The sequence below is a fragment of the Grammomys surdaster genome, unplaced genomic scaffold (genome assembly GCF_004785775.1).
Source record: "Grammomys surdaster isolate TR1022 unplaced genomic scaffold, NIH_TR_1.0 125896, whole genome shotgun sequence".
NCBI classification, from domain to species: domain Eukaryota; kingdom Metazoa; phylum Chordata; class Mammalia; order Rodentia; family Muridae; genus Grammomys; species Grammomys surdaster.
This window is the reverse complement of record NW_021620720.1, coordinates 1,390,131-1,405,334: the sequence shown is the minus strand read 5'-3', so window position 1 is coordinate 1,405,334 and position 15,204 is coordinate 1,390,131. Positions and strand designations below refer to the sequence as shown.

Sequence of the window (15,204 nt, the reverse complement as noted above, 5' to 3'; positions counted from 1 at the left end):
CTTGGTCCTTGGGGCTAGTGAACTCTCCAACCCAAGAGGAACTTCCCAATAAATCTGCTTTTAAAATAATCTAATCTGGTTTAAATTGGCTCACTTCACAGGCGGCGGAGGAATAACCTATCAAGAACCACTGGATAGTGTGAGCATTTCTCTCTCACTCAGTCTTGCTCAGAGCCAGGTTAGATTATAGAACACTGAGAATTTGTCTGACCAGACTTTCATTTCCAGTAATGAACTGCATGACACACAATCCTGGACTTGTTCATATTTTAAGATATTTGAAACTGTAATTATTGGTACCCGGATGTATTTTATAGTTTTATGTGCTCTCAAGGAGCAAGAAATCCCTTCTCTGCAACGTGCCAGATTACTATACTGGAACAGCCCCATAAAATATGACATATTGTTTATTTTACAATGGTGATAATACCATGTCACTAGGTTTCTGCCGACCCATACAGGATTTATCTTTGCTCTTGTCTTAGGGTTTTACTGCTGTGAACATATACCATGACCAAGTAACTCTTTATTTTTTTTTTTAGGTTTTTCAAGACAGGGTTTTTCTGGGTAGCCCTGGCTGTCCTGGAACTCACCCTGTAGACCAGGCTGGCCTTGAATTCAGAAATCTGCCTGCCTCTGCCTCCTAAGTGCTGGGACTAAAGGCCTGCGCCACCACTGGACCAAAGCAACTCTTATAAAGAAAACATTTAATTGGGGCTGGCGTATAGGTTCAGAGGTTCAGTCCATTATCATAGTGCAGGAGGAGCTGAGAGTTCTACATCCTTATCTGAAGGCTGCTAGTAGAACACTGGCTTCCAGGCAGCTGGATTGAGGGTCTTAAAACCCATACCAACAGTGACACACCTACTTCAACAAGGCCACACCTACTCTAACAGGACCACACCTTCTAATAGTGCCACTCCCTGGGCTGAGCATTTACAAACCATCACAGCTCTTTTCTAGACTTTCTTTGAATCAGAGACCTTTGGAATTGAAGCCCACACCAGCATCTGATACTGGATTTTTTTGTTTGTTTGTTTGTTTTGTTTTTCAAGACAGGGTTTCTCTGTGTAGCCCTGGCTGTCCTTGAACTCACTCTGTAGACCAGGCTAGCCTGGAACTCAGAAATCTGCCTGCCTCTGCCTCCCAAGTGCTGGGATTAAAGGCGTGCGCCACCACTGCCCAGCGTCTGATACTGGATTTACATTTAAAGAAAGAGTGGGAGACTTGGGGCTAGAGAGATGGCTCACCAGTTAAAAGCACTTGCATACAAACATAGACATACAAGCATATATGTTAAAAAATAAAACTCTCTCCAGAAAGAACCACAGGACAAGAGAACTAATGGTAATAGCAGCATTTGGGCTGGAGCTGCAGCCTGGTTCTTACAGCATTTGCTTAGCCATCAAAAAGCAGAAGCCTCAAATCAGGTGGTCCCCTTTACTGTGGGATGGTAACCGCTATGCTCATCTCAGCCCTCTGGAAGAAATCTTCCTTGGTTACAGAAATTGGGGGACAGCTTATAAAACATGAGTCCCTGTGCCAAGTAAAATAAATGGTAAAAGCATCTGATTAGAGTCAGAACTCTTATCATGACTGTGGCATAGGCTATGTTATATGGGGCAGACAAAACCAAAGGTGGCATTTCCTCAAATAACTAATGCCTGCTATAATCAATAATTTCTCTTTTTAAGATTTATTTGTTTATTTATTATGTATAAGTGTTTTGCCTGTATGTATGTATGTATGTATGTATGTATGTATGTATGAAAGTGCACACCATTTGCATGCTTGGTGCCTGTGGAGGCTAGAAGAGGTTATTGGATCACCTGGAGCTAGAGTTACAGACCTTTATAAGATAACATGTTGTAGGTGCTGAGAATTGAACCTGGGTCCTCTGCAAGAACAGCCAGTGGGACTGGAGATAGACTCAGCAGTGAAGAACACTTGCTGTTCTTCCAGAGAGTATGAGTTTGGTTCCTAGAACCCATGTCTGCATTTTGTCTGTCTGTCTGTCTGTCTGTCTGTCTGTCTACCTATCTATTTATTTATCTATCTATCTATCTATCTATCTATCTATCTATCTATCTATCTATCTATCTGGGTGTTCCAAGACATGGTTTCTCAGTATAGCCCTGGCTATCCTGGAATTTGCTTTGTAGACCATGTCAGGTACCTTACTATAACTGCCTACAACTCCACTTCCAGGATATCTGAAGCCTATGGCTTTCAAGAATACCTTCACTGTGTGCGCATGCACACACATTCACTACACAATTAAAAACAATAAAAAAATTAAAAATATTTTTTTAAAGAGCAGGATATGCTTACTGCTGCACCATCTCTCCAGGTCCCAGCCAGAAGTTTCCTCTTTTGAATTTCCCAAATGTATCTTCTCTCTAAGAAGAAAATAAAAGATTAAAATTTTTAAGGGAACAAATACTAGCTGGCCTCTAAAATAAGACCTGTAGTCGGCGGGAGAAATGTCTTAGCTCCTGCTCTTGCAGAGGAACCAGATTTGGTTCCCAGAATCACGTGGTAGCTTGCAGCCATCTGTTGACTTGAGGGGACCTAACACCTTTCTTGGTCTCCATAGGAACCAGGTTTGCAAATGGTACACAGGTATACATGTACTCAGAATATCCATTCTCATAAAATAAAATGAAAATGGCTGGATGGTGGTGACTTGACTAGAAGGCAACAATGGCTCATAGTTTTTTTGTTTGTTTGTTTGTTTTGTTTTTTGGTTTTTCAAGATAGGGTTTCTCTGTGTAGCCCGGGCTGTCCTGGAACTCACTCTGTAGACCAGACTGGCCTCAAACTCAGAGATCCGCCTGCCTCTGCCTCCCAAGTGCTGGGATTAAAGGTATGCGCCACCACTGCCCGGCCAATGGCTCATAGTTTTGATCTCAGCATGAGGGAGGCACAGGTGGACAGATCTATGTGAATTCAAGGTCACCTTGGTCTACAAAGCAAGTTCCAGGACAGCCAGGGCTAAACAGAAAAACCGTGTCTTGGAAAACCTGGATAGATAGATAGATAGATAGATAGATAGATAGATAGATAGATAGATAGACAAATAGAATGCAGAATTGTAAATTGATAACGTCTTAAAAATCCAGTAATGCTATGGTATCCAACTGATATCAACTGTGTGGACACAGCTAAGGGTAAGCTCAGGACCTCATTCTGTGAACAGGTTATCCTTGAGCAGTGTATCAAGGACACTTAATGCTACTTTTCTATGCTCATGTAAATATGCTAATTACATCACAGTTTTGTGTCTTTGGGGAGTTTTGTTAGTTGTTAGTTTTGTTTTGGGGATTGGTTGGTTTTTTGAGACGGTCCCTTGAACCCAGGCTCCCCGCCGACACACTGTGTAAGCTGATTCTGACCTTGAAACTTAACCTTCTTAAGGCTCTCTCCTGATAGTCATGAAATTTAAAAAGCACAAAATGCTCAGAGGAAATAATGTTTTGTTTCATTTTAAAAGAACAAAACACAGGGTCTCGCCATATATTGCTGGCTGGCCAGAAACTCTCTATATAGAGCAGGTTGCCCTCAATTGCACAAGAGACCTCTCTTTACCTCTATAGTGCTGGGGTTAAAGGCCGGTGTCACCATGCCCAGCTTTTTGTTTTGCTAAGTGATAAGTGTTTCTCCCATTAAACCATTTGTATTGCCAGAAGTGGCAGAAAATGCCTTAAATCACAGCTCTTGGAAGGCAAAGGCAGTCGGATCTCTTTGAATTTGAGATCTATAATAGCAAGTTCAAAGCCAGCCTGGTCTATAGCACCCTGAAAACCCTGTCAGCTTCCCTTCCTGTTGCTCTCTAGGAAATTCACTGTTCCAATTTCTGTCCATTTCTGTCACTTTAGATGGGGTTTGCCAGTTTTCAAACCGTATATAAATAAAAACTAATGGGCAGTGGTGGCTCGATTTTCACAACGTCCCACAGCATGGGTGAATGGGAATTAATATGCTGTTTACCTGCTTACTGTTGGTGGACATTTGGGCTGCTTCTCCAAAGCTATTACAGATGGTGTTGTTAGGAGTGCTTGGACATGTTTGCCTGAACATGAACATTGATTTCTATAGGTATACAATGTATCAAATAGAATAGCCCTGTGACAGGGAAGATGTGCAATTTCAGTCTTTTAGGTCACTCGATCTGCTGTAGTAACATAAAGCTCATGTTACAGGTGAACTAGCTAGGTCCAGGGATGGGAAGTATCGCTGAAAGGCAGACATGAAAGTGCTTCCAGGTACCACTCTCCAAAATTCGTATTCTTCGTAAATTTTATCTTACAGCATTACATGAGATTACTTTCATGCAATGTTTAAAGTACTTCGAACATATTACTGGTTTTGACACTGAACCTCAGGAATAGATGTCTGAATTAAAGGTATTCCTCAGGTCATGTTACATGTTCACAGTGGTTGTCCTTGTATTTCTTTGATCCTCATATTGGAGTTTTCCTTTCCTTTCCTTTTCTTTCTTTCTTTCTTTCTTTCTTTCTTTCTTTCTTTCCTTATTTTCTTTTTCTTTTCTTTTTTTTTTTAATAGAATCTTCCTATGTCACCCTAGCTGGCCTGGAACTGTGCCTCCTAAGTACTGAGGTTAAAGGCAGGTAACTGAGTGTCCAGCTACAACTGCAATTTAATAACACTGTGTATACAGTGGGTGAAGCATATGAGACTGTCTTGTCTTTCCACTACGGTAACTTATATTCACACTAGCACTTAATGTTACAATATTTATGAAATTCCTCCACATGGGCTGGAGAGCTGGCTAGTGGTTAAGAGCACTGGCTGCCCTGCCAGAGGACCCAGTTCTCAGCATTGACAAACCCACAACACATGGCTCACAAACACCTGTAACTGCATTTCCAGGAAATCCCACACACCCTCCTGAAGCTGGTACACAGGCATACATGTTGGCAAAGCACCCTTCTGTATAAATTAAAATTAAAAAAAATTCTAATTTCTAATTCTCACCTGTATAGACACCATTTATGTTATGCACTCAAAAACAGTATATGGACCTGGGACTGGAGAGATGGCTCAGTGGTTAAGAAGTCTGCCCTTTCAGAGAAACTGTTTGATAGCCACACATAAAGACAAACACACTCATATACATAACAATAAAAACAGTTTTTAAAAAGGTATATGGAGCCAGGCAGTGGTGGTCTGTATCTTTGAAGCCAGCACTCGAGATCTCTGAGTTTGAGGCCAACCAGGTCTACAGAGTGAGTTCCAGGACACCAAGGGCTATAGAAAGAAACCCTCTCTCAAAAGAAATGGGGCAGGAAAAAAAAAAAGATGCACTCTGGCTCCTCTCTAATTAAACTATATCAGAACTATTTTCTTTTCTTTTTTTTTTTTTTTTGGTTTTTCAAGACAGGGTTTCTCTGTGTAGCCCTGGCTGTCCTGGAACTCACTCTGTAGACCAGGCTGGCCTCGAACTCAGAAATCCGCCTGTCTCTGCCTCCCAAGTGCTGGGATTAAAGACGTGCGCCACCACTGCCCGCAGAACTATCTTCATAGTTTACTTCTACAGGCACTCATGAACGTGCGCGCACGCACGCACGCATGCGCACACACACACACACACACACACACACACACACACACACACACACGAGGGACCAGATATGACTGTGGCCCTTTCTCTCTTTCTTGCTTTCTTTTTCTTCCCTCTCTTTCTTCCTTCCTTCCTTCCTTCCTTCCTTCCTTCCTTTCTTTTTTTCTTTTTCTTTTTCTTTTTTTTTTTGGTTTTTCGAGACAGGGTTTCTCTGTATAGTCCTGGCTGTCCTGGAACTCACTCTGTAGACCAAGCTGGCCTCAAACTCAGAAATCTGCCTGCCTCTGCCTCCCAAGTGCTGGGATTAAAGGTGTGCGCCACCACCACCCGGCCCTTCCTTCCTTTCTTATTATTTTTGTTTTTTCAAGACAGGGTTTTCTCTGTGTAGCCCTGGCTATCCCATTCACTCTGTAGACCAGGCTGTCCTCGAGCTCAGAAATCTGTCTGCCTCTGCTTCCCAGCCAGGCAGTGGTGGTGCACACCTTTAGTTTCAGCACTTAGGAGACAGAGACCATTAGATGTCTGTGAGTTCCAAGCCAGCCAGGGGTACAAAGTAAAATCCTATCTCCAACCCTTCCCACCCTCCCTGTCACCCCTCCCCCCAAAAAGGTATGTGGCTGGGGACACAGTTCAGTAGATAAAGTGTCTGCCTCAAAAGCATGAGGACCTGAGTTTGATACCTAGAAAACACATTTTAAAATGCCAGGCATGTCGGGCAGTGGTGGCACATGCTTTTAATCCCAGCACTCCAGAGGCAGAGGCAGGTGGAGCTTAGTGAAGGAAAAAAAGATGCCAGGCTTGATTGATTGATGGCCAGGCACTTGAGAGTAAATAAGCCATGGACCTAGAGGGAAATCAAATACTATTGATTTGCTAAAGGAACATAGCAATTAATGAATCTTAACGATACTCAGCTATACCTACAGGTAAGTGTCCTACTCAGCCTCCAGCAGAGAAGCTTCCTCTTGCAGTAGATGGGAACCAAGACAGAGACCTACAACTGGCCGGTGTAGGGACTGAGAGACCTTGGAACACTCAGCCCTAGATGGGACGTCTTCATCACATCCCTCCCCTCAGGGCACAGGGAGCTTCAGAAGAGGAGATGGAAAGAGTGTAAGAGCCAGAGGGACAGAGGACACCAGGAAAACAGTGTCTTCTGGACACAGCAGGATTGATGCACACACAAACTCAGAGGCAGCATGACAGGGCCTCACAGGTCCAAGCCAGATGGGTTCCCAGTGCTCAGAGGGAGAGGTAGACATGAGGTTCATCTCTAACCAAGAAGCTATCTCCAACTGACATCTGCTTGCAAAGGAAAAATTAATTCCTCCAATGGAGTCTCACTGGGCATACAAACCACACCTAAGGGGACGATCCCATGCCCAGCCATAGACGGCCAACACAAAACAAAGTCAACCGTATTTTTGGTAATTTTTTTTGTTTGTTTTGTTGTTGTTTAGGTTTTTTAATTGGATATTTTATTTATTTACAATACAGATGTCATCCCCTTTTCCCATTTCCCCTCCCAAGAACCCCCTCTCCCATCCCCCCTTCTCCTTTTTGCTTTTATATCATTTTGATTACATGCATGCATTAAGGTCAGTTCTAGGTTGAGGGTCTAGCAATACAATAGATGCAAATAGCCAAGCAACAAGCAATACAATAAACACAAATAGTCAAAGGAAAAAACACAGCATTAAACCCAATTACGTGTGGCCGGGCAGTGGTGGTGCACGCTTTTAATCCCAGCACTTGGGAGGCAGAGGCAGGCAGATTTCTGAGTTCGAGGCCAGCCTGGTCTACAGAGTGAGTTTCAGGACAGCCAGGGCTACACAGAGAAACCCTGTCTTCAAAAAAAAAAAAAAAAAAAAAAAAAAACAACAACAAGCAAAAAAACCTACTTGAACACTCTTGTGATCACTGTTTCTAAAGGCTTATCAGGGTGACCAAGATATCTGCGCCTACTTCCCTGTCCTAGCCCTGTTCAGGTTTTTTTTTTTTTAACCTGATTGTTCTTTTGCTTGCATATTATGATTTCTGAATTTGTGTTTTTATGTGTGTGTATGTCTGCATAGGTATGTGTTTCTCTTGCTTTTTTTCTTCCTTCTTTCCTTCCTTCCTCTCTCTCCCTCTCTCTCTCTCTCTTTCTTTCTGTTTATTTTCTAACGAGAGAGAGAAAGAAATCATGGAGTTAGAAGGGAAGGGGAAATGGGGATCTAGGAGGAGATGAGAGAGAGGAAACTGTGATCAGAATATATTCTATTTAAAAAGTTAAAAAATAAAAAACAAGCATGGTGGCATGCATTGTAATCTCAACATTGGAAAAATGAAAACAGGAATATATCTAGGCCTCTCCATAAGCCAGCCTAGCCTAATTGTCAAATTCCAGGTTTCAGTGAGAGACTTGTCTCAGCAAACCAAACCAGAAAAAAAAACAAAAGAAAAACAAAACAAAAAACGAAACAAGGGAAAAGTAAAAAGTAAAATAAAAAAAATAACGAAAACCCAAGGTGGACAACTCTTCAGGAACGACATCTGAGGTGTCCTCTGTCTCCCACACATGCACACGTGTGCATCTCATCCCCTCCCTACATAGCACACGTAAAGCCATGTGCGCATGCAAACACACACACAAAGAAAAATACTATGAACAAATAAAGTAGGATGCGGCGGTGCTTGGAAGAGTGAGACAGGTGGACCCCTGGTTCTCATTGGCCTGCTTGGAAAATTAAGACCCAGTCTCAAAACATGGTGGCAGTACCTGAGGAACATGGCGAGGTGACTTCTGGCCTCCACACTCATACTGGCATGCAGTCACACGTATATTCACAAAGTTGATTTCAAGTTTAAAAAAAAATGTTGGAGGCAAGACATCCTTGTGTAGATCTGGCTGCCCTCGAACTCAATAAATAGACTAGATGTGACTGGCCCCAGACTCACAGAGATCTGTTTGCTTCTTTCTCTCTGATGCTGAGATTAAAGACATATGCCACTAAACTGACCAGTACACTCTTATCATTTATGATTTTACTTCGATACTAAAAATGGTATATATCTCATATGAAGGATATAATGGCTTCTATGTACATATGTATCTATTTATGTTAAGGCGTGGATGTTGAAGACAGGTAGAAGGAGGAAACAGGGAGATGTTGGTCAAAAGATACAGAGGAACACATGGGTAGGATGAACAAGTCTGGACTGTTTGTTTCTTTGATATAGAATCTGAATATACTCTTTGTTGCCTTTGAATTTGTGGGTTTCTCCCTCTTTAATGTTGGGGTTACAGATGTCTGCTACCATATCCAGCTAAGAATAGATCTTTAATATCTGAGGGCTAAATTGATAAAAATGGGTGTGGAGTTTTTGCTGAATAAGTAGATTTTATTTAGCTGCTATGGTCACACTCTCAAAGTTGACTGTGAAAAGATAAACGCATTAATTTGCTCAACTTATGGCCACCATTTTGCTATTTATATGCACCTCATAATGTTGTCATGTTCAAACACACGGTTTATTTAAAAAAAGAAAGAAAAGGTAAATTCACTGATACCCTCGCGTTCCGTTAGAACAGACACTTATACGTGTGTCTTCATCCTCCCACAGCGAAACACCAGTATACTTGGTCGGCATGGCTCGTATTATCGATTTAACAAGACCTAGGATTGTCAGGGAGACAAGCCTCTGGGCATGACTATGAGGGAGTCTCAAGCTAGGGTTAATTAAAGTGGGAACACCCACACTAAATATGGGTGACGCTGTTCCATGGGCTGGGGTCCATAACTAATTGAAAAGGAGAATGAGGGCTGAAAACCATTTCCATCTCTCTGTGCTTCCTGACTGTGGATGCTGTGACCAGTGGTCTCAAGCTCCTGCCGCCACGTTTCCCTACCATGATGGCTATGAGCCAATATTTCCTTCTTTAAGTGCCTCTTGTAGGGGTTTTGTTACAGCTAAGGGAGAATAACTAATGCAGTCATAGTTAACATTCTAGTCATGTGATCAACCATGTTGTAGATTAACAACCTTTCATCTGAATTGCTAGGCCTTCCCCACCTGGTTGTCATGCTCTCTGGAGTTGGAAATCCCCCTTGGGGCTTCCTCCTTGCCTGGAAGTTAAGTCTCTTGCCTCAGCTTTCAACCGCCTCCTTACCTTCGAGGTTCCTAACACCTGGCTCTGGAACACCCGGTGCAGATGCTTATCTGTCCCTTCTTCCTAGTATCTTTAAGTCTGAGTGGTTTAAAAAGCGGAAGCTGGAATGTGTATTTTCAGAGATTTATTTCAGAGATTTTGTTTTATATATATTCAAGTTTTGCCTGTATGTACATATGTGCACCATGTTTGTGCCTGGTGCCCTAGGAGGTCAGGAGAGAATGTGGGCTCTCCTGGAACTGGATTAGCGGATAGTTGTGAACCACCATCATGCAGGTGCTGGGAATGAGCCCCGGCTCTCAGCAAGAGCAACATGTCCTCTTAATCACTGAGCCATGTCTCCAGCCCCTGAAACTGCATTTTTTCTGAATATTCTCTCTCCTTTTGTATTTGCCAAAAGGCCAGTGCTGAGGCTATAAACATGAGGTCCACGCTGCCCAGATTCGTCGTGAAGACATATGAACTATTGAGCTATCTGTTCAACTCATGTCCTTACAGAATGATAGCATAAAACAGTATTTGTTTATTTTGATGCTGGTAAATTAAATGAGAAGTTGGTAGACTAAACCTAGAGTCTTTTTTTGGGGAGAAGCAAGGTAGACAGTGTCTCATGAGATCCAGGTTAGGTCTGGAACTTGCTAGGTAGCAGAGGATGGCCTTCTAATCCTCCTGCCTCCATTTGGTCAGTGCATGCCCCACTACGCCTATTTATGTGCTGGTGAGGGTTTTTTTTTTTGTGAGTTTATTTTTAAAAATATTTATCTTACTTATTATCATCATCATTTTAGTTTTTCAAGACAGGGTTTCTCTGTGTAGCCCTGGCTGTCTTGGAACTTACTCTGTAGACCAGGTTGGTCTCTAACTCAGGGATTTGCCTGCTTCTGCCTCCGGAGTGCTGAGATTAAAGGGTGTGTGCCTGATTTTATTTTTAATCATGTTTGTGTGAGTGTTTGGGTATGTACACAAGAGTACAAGTATCCTCAGAGGCCAGAGGCCTTGTATCTACCACAGCTGGAACTTACAGGTGGTTGTGAGCTGCCCAAACATGGATCCAGGGAACCCAACTGGGATTTTGCTAAAGCAAGAAACATTCTCGACTTCTGAGCTAGCTGTCCAGGCTACTGGAAATTTGTATTTATGTTTGTCAGAAGGCTTAGAAAACGAAAAAGAGGATATGAGATTGGTTATATTTAGGTCGGCTGACCCATTAATTAGACTTCAATCTGCTCTCAAAATAGGCTTCACCAATTTATACCACCTCTTCAGCACGGAGTACTCAGCTATCTACCTCCATTTTAGTAGAATTAAAATAGAAGAATCATGTCAGTTTGGTTTAAGGAGTCTCTTTGACAAGTTTTCTTTTATTTTGAGACTGGGTCTCACATCGTATCATCCCTGGCTGTGTAAACCAAGCTGGCTTCTAATGTGTACGCATCAGCCTGCCTCTGCCTCTTGTATTGGAATTAAAAGTGTAATACTCCTGGCTTTTGACCAATGCAGCTTTCTGTTACGCTATTCCGCCTGGCCTCAGGACACGAAAAGGGGTCCTTTTCTTATTTATTTTGTACTTTTTTCTGGGTCAAAATGACCCAGCCCAAGGGAGGAGAAGAGTCGAGATAAATAGGCCAAGCAGCCCCACGCAAAAGCACGATGACCTGCGCGCAAGAACCTCCTCTAGCATCCACCTGGACCCCGCTGACCAGCAGAGGGCGCCCGGAGAGCCTCCCTTTAACCCCGCCCCAAAAGCCAGTGCGCCGCGCCTCCCGTGACGTATTTCCGCGTCATCTGCCGCCGAGGCTAGTCCCCATTGGCTGTCGGCGAAGCGACGGGGAAGCGCTGCAGCCCCCGTGGGGGCGGGGCTTGCCCATTTCCCCGCCCTCCCCTCGCCCTCCAGTCCCTCACCGGGACGTCTGCGCGCGGCGTCTCCGAGTGCCGTAGCAGTGGTGGCCGCACTTTCTCCGGGTTGGGGCCGTAGCTGAGCTGTGCGCACGGAGGCCGCCCGAGCTCAGGGAACGCGTGTACTGAGTCGAGAGTCCCCTGACCGGCGGGCGAGCGCGCGCAGCTGGTTCTCCGCGTGGGCTGGGCGGAGGGTCCCGGGAGCGCGGCGCTGCTAGAGCCGCCCCGACTCCGGACAGAGCCGAGGGAGGAAGCGAGAAGCGGCCTCGCGCGCTCCCTGCTGAGTTTCCCGTCTGCAAGATGCCCAAGAAGAAGCCGACGCCCATCCAGCTGAACCCGGCCCCCGATGGCTCCGCGGTTAACGGGACCAGCTCGGCCGAGTGAGTACCGGGAGTGGCCGGGAGGCCGCCACCACCAGTCTAGGCTTCGTCACGTACGGCCCGGCTGGCGGGGGGCGAGGAACTCCGGCTGCCGGGCTATCGGTGACTAAGCACTGATAGTGTGCCTGACTCACATCGACCGTGCACCCTGCAAGTCCCGATCCCCCTCTTTCCCAACGGTGTCTGTCGCCCCTGGCCACCGACATCAATCTTCACCTAAGAAAACGAAACCTAATGCGTCCTCCCCCCCCCCCGCCACTCCCCACCCCCCAGCGTTTGCCTAAAGGGCATACTCTGGGATTCTGGCCTGTAACAAGACGCAGAGCAAATTCAGGTCGCTTCTTATTAGCCTTTGAGACCTCCTCGGGGTCTGAGTGTGGACTTGGGATGAGTGAGCCCCGTTTACTTTTGGTGCCTGACACCTGTGGGGCCTTGTGGCCAGTTGCTCGCCTGGCCAGCGGGGGCGTGTGTTCACAGATTTTTCCCCATGGCATTTCCCTGGCTCACTTTGGGGACTCCCTGTCCATGGCCTTTTTCTTGAGAAGTACCTTGCTCGAGGGACAAGTCTCTCCTCATCCGAGCGTTCGTGCAACAGTTCATCCCCCCTCACCGGGGTATTCTCTTGGCTTTGCTTAGTTGACTGCGAGTCGGAAATTGACTTGAGGCATAAGAACGATGACCAGGGAAACAAAACCAAAAGTTGCTCGATACAGACAGACAGGAGTTTATTCCATAAGGTGGGGTTTCTGAGCCCACCTGTTGGGTTCCTTCTTCATCTTTACCTGACGTCAGGAGACTTGAGCGGTATCTGATTAAATCAAAGTACCTTCGGGCATTCTGCCCTTTGGAGATTATGGTAATCCCTCTCCCTGTTTTCCCTAGATTTTAATAACTCAGGACCTGTTGGTATGGTGACTTTCATTGATACCTGCAGGGCTGGTAGTGGACTTGATCTTAGCCAGATTATTAAAACCTTCAAACACATCTCTTCTTTAGGTCCTTGACATTGCCCTTGACGTTGGATTTGTAACGTCTGTCTTTGAGCAGCATTGTTAGCGTTTGTTCAGTTTGTATGTCCAGCAGTTTGCCCCTTGTAAAACAGACAGCAAGCCCCCCTCTCCTCTTTGAAGGCAAGGTATTCTTCATCAACTCTTTTCAGGACAGATACTTTTGTGAGAGGGTGGAGTGGGGTGGGCAGGGTCTCTCTATGTGTAACCCAGGCTGGCATGGAATTAGCACAAGCTTGTTTTTTTTTTTTTAAATCATATTATTTATTATTATTTTATTTATTTACATTCCAATTGTTGCTTCCCCCTCAGTCCCCCCTCCCACAGTTCCTCATCCCATTCCTCCTCCCCCTTGCCTCTGAGAGCATGCTTCCCAACCTCCACCACACCTCCCCATTCCCTGGAACCCCAAATCTCTCTCAAGGATTAAGCTCATTCTTTCCTACTGAGACCAGACCAGGCAGTCCTCTGCTACATATGTGCCAGGGGCCTCGGACCAGCCTGTGTATACTCCTGGTTGGTGGCTCAGTCTCTAAGAGCTCCCTGGGGTCGGTCCGGGTTAGTTGAGACTGTTGGTCTTCCTATGGGGTTGCTCTCCCCTTCAGCTTCTTCAATCCGTCCCCTAACTCAACCATAGGGGTCCAGACTTCAGTCCAATTTTTTTTTTTTTTTTTTTTTTTTTTTTTTTTTTGTTTTTTTTTTTTTTTTTTTTTTTCGAGAGGGGGTTTGTGAGTGTAGCCCTGGCTGTCCTGGAACTCACTCTGTAGACCAGGCTGGCCTCGAACTCTCGAACTCAGAGATCCACCTGCCTCTGCCTCCCAAGTGCTGGGATTAAAGGCGTGCGCCACCACCGCCCGGCTCCAATTATTTTTAATAATGCATGTGCATGTGTGTCTGCGTGGTTATGTGCACATGAGTGCAGGTGCCCTTGGATGCTAGAGCTATCAGAAGTAGTTGTGAGCCATGAGTGCTGGAAACTGAACTCCAGTCTCCTGTCCCCTGCAAAACCAGTAAGGGCTCTTAACTTTTCAAACTACTGGGCCATCTTTCCAGCTCTTAGGATAAGTTTCGTTCTCTGTAGATTCTTGTCAAAGGTTAGGGCCTTTATCTACCTTCAAATCTTTGGTTTTGAAAGTGGAAATACCTGTTGTCATTCTCTTATTCATTTTGACATTGTAGCTGTAGTCTTGCAAAGGGAAAGTAGGTTTCATGAAAAGAACTGAACAGGGTGCCAGAGGACTGGCTCTGTAAAAGTGCTTGCTGTGCAAACCTGATACCCTGAGTTCAATCCCTAAATCCTACAGTGGATGTGGAGAATCAGCTCCTGAAAGTTAGCTTCTGACTTCCACACAAGTGTGTGCATGTGTGCATGCCCACACTTACACATAAGAAGACAATAATTTTTTTAAATTCTTGTTTTTTTTTTTTTTTTTGTTTGTTTGAGGTAGGGTCTCACTAAGTGGTTATAGTTGTCCTGGAACTATATAGACCAGGCTAGCCTCAAACTTGCAGAGGTTCATCTGTCTCTGCCTCCCAAATGTTGGGATTAAAGGCCAATGCTACCACTGTTTTAGTTTGTTGTTTTGTTTTGTTTTTTTAAAGAAACAGAATCAGGAATATAAGAGGAAACTACGACTGGGTTGATGGCAGAAAATTTTGGATGGGATTATGAGATTCTTAACAGTGATTTGCTTTCAGAGATTGCCGTATCATGCTGGATTTGAAGCCTGGCTCTGTTACTTGTAGTTTTGTGAGCCTGGAAAAGTCTCTTACGTTCTCTGGGCGTAGGCTTATTTGTTTATTTTTATCAGAACAAGTAGTTCTAATAATAGAACTAATTTATAGTAGTTGTGATTAAGTGAACCTTCCCAACAGTCCACCTCTGGTGCGTTGTGTTGGTTGTTGAGAAGGCTGGTAGGCCTTGACAGGTGGATGGGTGTGTTAAGATGCCTCTGGACAAACAACCTTTTAGCTTAGTTTTCTGTGCAATCTGCATCTACCTCCATGACTCATTGCTGGGTGACAATAGGAGACATTTCTGTGTAGGCTGCTGGAGACAAACAAGGACTGTTCCCCTTGTTTCCTAGCACTAATTGGGGCTAAAGGGACAGCATGTTGTCCTGTCCACCTCTTCACATCTCACCCTGGGTCATAATAGGAGAGGGCAAGCCTCTGATCTTTGTC

General features: G+C 44.6%; 1 protein-coding gene across 1 annotated transcript in view; it reads left to right on the top strand.

Annotated features, from left to right (window-relative positions):
- Positions 1 to 11,629: 11,629 nt before the first annotated feature.
- The window catches only part of Map2k1 (mitogen-activated protein kinase kinase 1), a 68,625-nt gene continuing 65,050 nt past the window's right edge, over positions 11,630 to 15,204 (top strand). Inside the window, exon 1 of the mRNA XM_028752402.1 lies at positions 11,630 to 12,013. Coding sequence (XP_028608235.1) covers positions 11,934 to 12,013 — 80 coding nt within the window. The 5' untranslated portion in view covers positions 11,630 to 11,933. The remainder of the gene's footprint in view (positions 12,014 to 15,204) is intronic.